This window comes from Struthio camelus, chromosome 12, assembly GCF_040807025.1.
Source record: "Struthio camelus isolate bStrCam1 chromosome 12, bStrCam1.hap1, whole genome shotgun sequence".
Lineage (NCBI taxonomy): Eukaryota > Metazoa > Chordata > Aves > Struthioniformes > Struthionidae > Struthio > Struthio camelus.
In genome coordinates this window covers 21,457,446-21,466,900 of record NC_090953.1, presented here as the reverse complement: position 1 = coordinate 21,466,900, position 9,455 = coordinate 21,457,446, and the positions used below count along the sequence as shown (strand labels likewise).

The following is a 9,455-nucleotide window of genomic DNA, read 5'->3' as shown; positions in this document are numbered from 1 at the left end:
AATACCACTTGGGAGTGCTTGGAGGATACGAATTCTAACAGGATCTAATGGATAAAAGCAAAACAACAGTTTTTTTTAACTTCTTATGATCAGTATATACGTGAAATAAAAGGATTAAAGGATCTGTACAAGGAGAATACGTTTTTAAAAGTATATATAATTTATTTCTCATTTAAATGGTACATTTAGTTTAAGCTGAGAGAAAGTATGAATGATTGTCTATTTTCCAGACATTCAAATGAAGATTTCAAATAAATATCCAAATAAACTAAAGTTCAAAGAGCTTGGTTCTTCTTTGATTCTCCCAATTTTAGAATTAAACTCGCTTTAATTGAGTTGAGTTTAGCCATGCAAAAAGGAAGGTTATAATCAAACCAAAGATTTTGTTTAGAGTGAAAAATATAGTATTGAAAAAGTGTAATATCTTGATGATAACTCATTATCAATGTTTCACATTGCATAGAAATACTACTTTAATTAATGTAAACAAGTACCTAAGTATACTATTAGCATTTCTATAATAATTTGTACTCTAAGCCCCTCACCAGGACTTCATTGTGTTAGGTCCTGTACAAAGACAGAGCAAAATCCCAGTTCCTGCCTCAGAGGAGTTTACAGCCTAAGAACGTGAAGAACAACACAAGGTCAGTCAAATTGATAGAGGAGTAAAAATTCACATATTCCATTAGCTGGAGTTTTTTGTTAGCACAGAATCTGTTGAATTATCTGTGAGTCTGTAGGTTCAATAATGGTTTTGCACTGCTATTGCTGTTTCTGCGTTGAAAACATTTAAGTGGCCAGTGCCACAGAAAAAATAGGAAAGCAATGCTGCCATTATTGCTGTACACAGTGAGAAAAAGACAGTTATATGACTGATCCATGTAAAAGGTATCTTGCTCCTCGCAGTTTGAAACAATACAGCCCAGGAAACTGAAGGTAGGTCTTGTGCAAAATGTGAGGCTCCTCCAGACCCTCTGCCACCATGTGTTCCATGCTGATGAGCTTGGGATACTGGGTCAGTCTGGGATTCTTGAGATTTGGCCCTAAAAACACATAGTTTGGTGTAATGAAAACTGAGATTGAGAGGGTCCTCTCACCTGAGGCTTTGTTTTCCTCAGAACAGCAATAGTGGTGAATTTGCTTTTTAGGTTCTGCCTTTACTTAGATATTCAAAATAGGCATATTTTTTTCTCGTTGGTGAAATTATTAAAAGGATGAAGTCGTCCTTGTATGCCTTTGTGACCTATAAAATTAAGCAAATGTAACATTCCTTCTTCATGATTTATTCTTCCTGTCAGTGAAAAAAAATCTTCTTCTCCTATCCATCTGCCAACAAAAAAGGAAGAAAAATGTAATTAGGGAAGCGAAAAGAAACATTTCCCAAGCCAGTGAAAGTATAATTTTGATCCAGTTGCCTAAATATGCATCCTATTGTGTTGCCATTTGAGAGTCTGTAGGATAGCTGAGACATCTGAAAGGTACAGTAGAGGTTGTGAGATCCGCACTCTTTCAGACCAGCAGCTGGAGGCTACAGAGGATATACCCTATGGCATCTCAGACAGCACTAAGTGTGTAAGTTTAAGCAACTGAATAAAATCCTCTAATCTTTGCATCACCTGCATGTGTGTAGTATTAATATGTAACAGCTAGCAAACATGGAATCAGTGATTTGAGTATATCACTGTCAGGTGTTGATTTTTAAGGTACTCATAATGTTAGAGATGGAAAATGTATAATAGGCATTTCCTCTATATATCCCCCAAAAACCCCAAATCTTTCCAGCTCTGATCATGTTGCACAGTTACTAGCACATTGTCTACTGTAGTGTTAAATGCCTTTCTGACATCTACTCTTCTCTAGGAAAACACTTAGCAGCCTAAAAGCTAGCCTCCCAAAATTCATACTATCTTTAGTCTGTAAGAATATAACTTTCTTTAATATACCTTTTATTATAGATAATATGTTTACATATATGCTAAGTTTCAAGAAATATTATTTTAATCAAGATACTGCCTCTTGCTGTAGGCATCAAGGATACTTTTTGTGATCTTTTGTCATGAATTTTTACTTTTAAACAATCCAACTCATTATAACAACCTAGTGCTTTTTGGCTTGCAGAAGGTATTTGTTGTATTAATACCTCAGGTTTGTATTCATTCAGATGATTCCAAATAACAGACAACTGCTTTTTTGTAAAGGAAACCCTAACTATTCTCTACTTTATTTCTGACTCTACTGCTTTTACAAGATCCAAGGAAATTGGCTCATGTGTGCTATGTGTTACAGGCACTGGCCATGAAGATGAGCCTTTGAGGAAAATCTTAGGGATCTTTTCAGCATAGATCTCTGTTATGGAATATGAGAATATGTTTATTCTTAGTTGATGTCTGATTATAAGCAACAATAGGTTGCATTAAAGAAGGTATACAAATTCCCTCTGAAGCCTGATCTGAGCCGAAAGACTTCAACCATGCAGTAGGAATCTGCTCATAAACAGTGCTCACGTTATCAAAGCCAGACTTCATCTTCTCAATCTGCCCATACATTCTGTGTTTCAGTGATTCATAAGAGACTTTCTCATCAGATTTTCTGAGGTCTTCACTAAAGTGGAGAGAGGTCTCATAGGTTGCAAGCTGCTGTTCTGAGCTTTGGGACTCTGTGGTGAATCTTGCTTTGTTGGGTAATTTTGGAGTGAACGTAGAGTGCAGAGAAGCAGGAGAATATAATGTCAGCTTGTTTTCTGGAGCACTTGATAGAGGAAGAGTTAGGGAATGGAGCGTCTGACTGTGAAGAAATGAGTGATTTTTGCATTGCTGCAGCTGAAGTTCAGCATACACGATTTCTGGAGGAGATGGCTTTAGAAGATCAATATTTTTGCTGTATGTACATTCAGTTTGCTTGGTCATGGTATAAACTGTGCTTATATTTGTGCCCTGTTTCCACTGAGTACTGGTTGACAGGCAAGCTGAATTTTCAAGGCATTTCTCTGTAGCAGTCTGCGTCTCCAGAGCAATAGCTGTGTCAGTTAGAAGGCGTTTGTTCAGCTCTGCGTATACAATGTTGTCTTGTTTGTCTAAATCATGCTTCAGGGTCTCAAATGTGAGCAAGCTGCTCCTCTCTGGCAGTGGTGGAGCTATGTCAGAATCCTGATGAAATTTGGAAGGAAGAAAGGAAAGAACCAATTTTCACCAATGTTACCTATGCAAAATGCAATGTATTAACAAAAAGTCTTTGAGATAGTTTTGACCTTAGTCACTTGTAGGCAATGAAAAGGAAAAGTAATGTACTTTATAAATCTTGCAGCCCTTACTACATCCTTATACAATTCAAATGCATACTAAGTCTCTGGGGGTCATGGCTTGATTGATAAAGCTAGCATCTGAGATTATCAAAAGAATTCAGAATATGTAGTTCATTCATATAAGGGGATATATGTGGGGAAGTGGTTGGCTCTATTTTTAAAATCCCCAATAAAAAGTCTTATGCTGATGGCTGGGAGTCAGTTTGAACAACTGGGAGTCAGTTTGACTGAAATGGAACAACCGCTTTGTAGCTCTTTGTTAGGTTTGTGCTGAGTGGTATCAGCAGATTTGCAGTGGATTTTGGATATAAGAACAGACATAATGTAGAGCTGCAGAAACAAATATGCTAGCCTGGATTAGGAATCACTAGACCTGGTGAAAGACTGTTGCCACTTTAATGGTGAGGCCTAAATTTAAGCAGCACAAGATTTCATGGGGCAATTTTTCTGTGACAAATCACATTGCAAACTAATTGATATTGTGTTCACAGTCATTACTAGGTCTTTCAGAGTTACTGCTTTCCTATTAACCTCCTTTAAAGACAGGATATATGAGATTTAGGCCTCTAAGTGTTGATATTCCCACCTTACAGATGATAGGGACTGAGATAGCAGGTTTAGTCATTTGCCCAAGCTAATGTGGAAACTCAGGCTTATTTCTAACCCAGTGCTGATATCATATAGTCTTGCACCTGGAAGGCAGCACAGGCGGACTGTAACTGTAACACATTGCAAACAAAGATTTTGTTTAGTGAAACTGTTAAAATTACATCTGGCACAAAATAATTTCAAGGATGATGCTGTACAATCAGAAACATATCTATAACTCTATAATGTCACTGAATTGTGAATGGGGTATATGGTAGTACTAAAACACCATCCTGCTACTGACACTAATTAACTGAAGAGTAGTTTCTGCCTCTTCTTCAGATAGTTATCAGTAGCTATTTATTAAATTTCTGTTGAGTCTTACCTCAGCTTTCTGCGAATGATCGTGAAATGTTATTTTTGATCTTGAAGAGAAATCTAGGAGTTTCTCACTGTGATCAGAATTGCTGTAGGTGTTACCCACTGGTACTGTGGCTGTTGAGCTACCGGACATTTCCTTTGCAAATAAGGAAGCTATTGTCTTATTGTTTGGTTTATTTTTCTGATGCCAAGTGGTTTCATCGTATACACTTTTGTCAGCTGTCTATGGAGAAAAAAGTTAGAAATCTGTGTTGTTCATTCTGTGAAAGCTAACACTTTCATATAGCATTTCTGTATAATACTCTGGAAGTAATGTAGGGGGTGTAATACTTCAGAAAGGATATGAAAATTACTATTTAAGTTCACGTTCATGATGTGTCTTTTTAGGGATGCATATTTCAGAATCCTGTTGCACAGAGATATGCCTGTGTTCTCAATTTGTGCTATAAAAATAAGAGGTGCAACTGATCAAAATAGAATTCCAGTAAGGGGCTGAATTCTGCTTTCTGGCATAGCTATGCCATTCTGTAGCAACTCCATTGAAGGGACTGGAGATGTTGGTGATTGAATGGAATGAGAGTATAGTTTGAACTAAAGCATGTCCATCCAACAAACTGATAAGTATTAATTAGAGCAGCAGTCTTCACAAGCAGTAAATGAGATCCATTGTTGAAATAACCATTAATTCCTCATGCAGCCTGCATGCATATTTTCAACTTGGAAAGCTTGTTTTACCTTAGTCTGCAATATTCTTTATCATATTTGCACTATTCTTTACTGTGTTTGATTTCAAAATTCTACTTTATTTGCCTGTCTTGGCAACAATATCCCATGCTCAGCTATAAGTATTTTTGCGTCCTCTGATTAATCACAAACATGTTGATGAAGCATTCTTCAGTGCAATATTTTTTAGCCTAGGCCAAAGCAACAAAACAAATATTTTAGTATATTCGGTTCCCTTTCATCAGCAACTAACTGAATTCTGAACTCCTTAACCCACCTTAGCATAGGCAGTTGTAAGACTTTCTCCAAACGGCTCAATTACAGTTGTTTTGTAGTAGCTTATCAATTCTGCAAGACTTTCATGAGCGCAGGTATCCCCAGACACAACATAGCAGCCGTTACTCAAGTGATTGATGACAAAATGCCGACATCGATCTTTGCCTCTGTAATAAAAGTCATGGGATTGGGTTAGGAATACCCTGGCTTGGTTTGGCATCCTCACTTCAAGTTTGGCAACTCAGAAGTTGGTGTAATTGGATTCAAACCACATTTATCTGAGCAATCAAAGCAGAAGAGCTTTTGAATAAAAGGATTTTACCTTGTCTCTGTGACAAGGTCACAGAGACCTGTCAAAGTCAAATATGAAACCTCTTAACTCTTGAAAGTTAGGCTCACAAACCTGATGTTTTCGTCATGTAGTTGTTGCATTTTCATTCTAGTCTACTTTTATAGCTTTAGAAAATCTTTAAAGATAGAATTGTCATAACGGGAAACCATGTTGACCTTCAGCTTGGGTCATTAGCAGGATTTGAACTTTTACATCTCACAGTCTGGATGAACAAAAAGAATTAAATAGCAGTAGTAAGCTGTTAACACTCACTGCGGAATGGTTATAGGAGAAGGGCGAGTTGCATATTTTCTCATTTTTTATTAGTGTTTTTCCCCAACTGGAAATATGTAGAAAATCAGAACTTAGTTTACTTTTAGGATGTCATGGTTATAGACTTATTTGTACTTTCATATTTTTTTCTTCTATATATTTCCCATTCTGGCTTCTCTCCTCTCCTGTTCCTACTGGCCTTCCAAATCGAGCCTCTTTTCAGGTTCACAAGTCCACACAAGATAAATACTTGACATAACAGTACCTGCCTTGCCTGCGTCAACTGTTTGCTCCAAAGTGTGAAGGTGTTGTAGTTTTACGACATAATGGTTTTGAGATTTTTTTAGTATGAGCAAGCAACACACTTGCCCATATACTTTCCATGAATGTTTTGCATATACACACACTAAAAAAAGAAAACTAAAAAAAATCCCATTTTGAAGTGAACATGACATAGAAAACATCAACTACAGTGACTACATTTTCACTAAACTAATAACACAGAAGCAATTTCATGGTGGGAAGTGTCATAGCATTTTAACTAAGTTGCAAAATTGGAACTTAGAGATTCAGCTGTGGTTTCTGTAGGAGGGATCTTTTTTATTCCTTTTAGTCTTAAGAAGTCTGAAATCCTAAGGCATGTTTCTTACATGATTCAGAACATGTAAAATGAATTGTAGGTAATATTTAAGAAAGAGGAAAAAATTCAGCAAATCTTATTTGGACAAAACTCCAAGTTAATTTCAGCATGGTTCTTCAAACAAATCTAACCAGACAGAATTTAACTGAGATAGCACCTGTGGATAAAATATGCTGTTCTGCACATTCTTCTCCCTTTTCTTTCTTTTCATTGTGGGCCACTGACCACTACTTTCTGTTCTGTAGTCTCTGTGAACCACTGTCTGCCGCTGCTGCATGTTGCCAGACATGAAAACCAAAAGTTTGCATCTTCTGTATGCTCAGATTAAAAACTGCAATTTTTTTCTATACCACTTTTATGTAAAGAGACCACAGCTTCTTTCTGTCTTATTTCTCCTACAGCACTTTTTCATGCTCTTTATATGGAAGTTACATGTCAGTATGATTTTATAGGCCTACAATTCATCTGTGTTTCAGCCACTGTGGAAGCTTGATCAGGTCCCAAGAATGTAGTCTTAGAGACTCAGTGCATTTAAAGATATAGAGAAAATCTTATCTGTCTGGACTCCTTTACCCTTCTATATTTACGTTTAAAAACAATATTGCCTTTAAATAATCTTATAAAAAAAAAAGACCCTGAAATGAAACACGTTTGTTAGTTATGTACACCTTAATGTGTTTCTGTCAGCTGATACTGTAGATTCAGTTCCACTACACTACCACCACTTTGCATATTTCCTCTGAATTTTACCCCATGAACCTGAGTGAAAATGTACTGTGCGTGCCAGAAAACCACCCCTCAAGAACCTGCTACTGAGTTATCAACATATTCTGGTAGGCAACAGTGTAAGGTTTAATACTGACCTATAAGGTGAAAAGCAGTGTGAATACATGGGGAGGAGCCTAAGAAGGAGAAGGCGTTTGCAGGTACGATGTTGGAGCATGAGAAAAGGAGTGGAAATTCTCCCCCATAACAAACTGGAGGAAGCATAAGGCATCTTTTATGCTTAACCACACAGGGTCATTTTGATCCTGCTCCTCATAAAATATCGAACACTGTCCAAAGGTCAGCAAAGGTGTTTTGCGTGTACTTCTAGTGTCTACTGCACTAATCAGCTTGACAGCTGCTCCCTGATGATCAGGTTTCACAGTCCCATTATCATTAGTTTGAGCAATTAAAACAATTTTTCTTCTAACTCTTTGCATTCTTTCAATCTCTGTTCATAGAGCATCCCCTTAATGAATAAAAAATGATGAAAAGTAGAACAATTACTCCAGGTTTGGGTAGTTTGTTTTTGCTTTCCCAAAAGGTGCACATTTGATATCTCATTGCATGGTGTAGAACATTTACATGTTTAAAATTTTTTTTTGCAATACTCTTAAAGTTACAGGAATAACTACACGTGTTGTCAGGAAGCAAGCTTAAAGGAATAAATGTCTCATGAACTAAAATATTTTGAAGAGCAAAGTACAGATAACAAATGGTGACCGCTCCCAACCAAGAAGCAGCAAGCTTTTGTTTCTTGTACACTACAGCCTTACCTGTACGAGAGAATATAACCAATTGCTCTGTCACTTAGTCTGATCAAAAAACAGCCAACATCTCTTTTTCTCAGCATGTCTTCAGTCTGCCTATACAAAGAATGTTTTACACTTAAATAAATACAACCAGTTCTATTGATGCACTAAAACAAAATTCCTAGAAACACCACTGCACTGTATCACTTCATTAGAAACAATTGAACAAAGCAGTGGACCTTCCATTCATTTTTTGTATGCAAGATACTTTTTTTTTTGTTTCTTGCTACCAACCAAAAACAATTTTCATTTTTTAAGCCTCTGATTGTTACATTTTGAGTTGGGTTTAAATGATTTGACTTTTTGATTATTATAGCCCAAAACTTAAGCCTGCTTAACTAAAAAAAAATGAATAATACAGCAAAAGTTTCTGAAAATTGCATAATAATGTTCTCTCACCTTTCTAGAGCACACACCAAGTCCTGGCATTTAAGCAATGAAACACAATAACGTTGTTTAATGCTTTCTCTGTCTGTATATGAATGTTACCAGCTAGGTACTAGAAAATACAGACTTTAAGGGCAGATTTCTTTTTTTCAAGGAAAGCTTAAATCCAATCATAAAATCTCTCTTACTTTCAGAAGACAGAGAAATCTAACTACATTTTTAATATAATCTATGCCATAGTATATTTATACATAGCCTTACTTTCTTGTGATGAATCCATGGAACCATTCAGGAAAAGTACCATTCTCTAATATTATTGCAGCCTGTGTCTCCAGAAACCACTTCAGTACTATTTCTTTTAGCGTCTGAAAGGACTGGTTTGCAATTTCTGAGCTTGTTTCCTTTCCTAAAAGTAACTGCTGCTCTTTCCTCTCCATCCTGGTGTGAAGTTGAACCTGGAGCCGTTGAAGGGAAAAGTGAGAGCAATCCTGCTGTACAAACTACTCCTGCCGTCTATATTCTTGGCCATGTGATCTCATTTGCTTATTGTACTCACTACCCTGTTGTTCTCTAGCAAGATGGTAAAATAGACTCAATGTCATTGCTTTTCAAGCAAAAAATGTTTTCTGCTTTTCTTGTAAAAAATCTTCTCACTTCCTCCTCACAATAGAAAATGCCTGTTATAGAGCATCTGTTAAACCTTCCGTGAAAATCTCAGAAGAAATTTCTTTTATCTTTGCATTTCTCCACAAAAGCCCTGGTCTCCTGAGTAAATTAAGTAACTAACTGTTTCTCTACTTACTATAATTGATCTGCAATATTACAGATGGTTATTCTGATAAGGAAGGTAAGAATCTACCAAACTCCAAAGGGAGAAAAGTGATATTTCAGATAAACAGGAGGCTGAATAATAGGAAACTTTAAGGATGAAGGCTCATCTAGATAGATGGACTGGAAGGGAAGTATGTGATTTTGAAA

At 36.6% G+C, this 9,455-nt stretch overlaps 1 protein-coding gene across 2 annotated transcripts; it reads right to left on the bottom strand.

Annotated features, from left to right (window-relative positions):
* Positions 1–200: 200 nt before the first annotated feature.
* Positions 201–9,020, bottom strand: SH2D7 (SH2 domain containing 7). Of its 2 annotated transcripts, XM_009681633.2 has the most exons (6): positions 8,739–9,020; positions 8,055–8,144; positions 5,271–5,436; positions 4,275–4,493; positions 2,505–3,146; positions 201–1,326 (listed from the first exon to the last, which is right to left on the bottom strand). In XM_009681633.2, the coding sequence occupies exons 1-6, from the start codon at positions 8,912–8,914 to the stop codon at positions 1,276–1,278; spliced, it is 1,344 nt and encodes a 447-aa protein (XP_009679928.2). In that variant the 5' UTR covers positions 8,915–9,020; the 3' UTR covers positions 201–1,275. The 2 variants fall into 2 exon arrangements, with proteins under 2 accessions (XP_009679928.2, XP_068814929.1); XM_068958828.1 differs by lacking the exon at positions 4,275–4,493.
* Positions 9,021–9,455: the final 435 nt, after the last annotated feature.

Excerpts from the sequence above, each read along its gene's own strand:
- SH2D7 (XM_009681633.2), bottom strand. The coding sequence starts at position 8,914 with ATGGAGAGGAAAGAGCAGCAGTTACTTTTAGGAAAGGAAACAAGCTCA. Across the intron at positions 4,494-5,270 it reads TTACAACTGCCTATGCTAAG|ACAGCTGACAAAAGTGTATA; the intron begins GTGGGTTAAGGA and ends TTTTCTCCATAG. Across the intron at positions 1,327-2,504 it reads TGAAGTCTGGCTTTGATAAC|ATGGATAGGAGAAGAAGATT; the intron begins GTGAGCACTGTT and ends TTTTGTTGGCAG.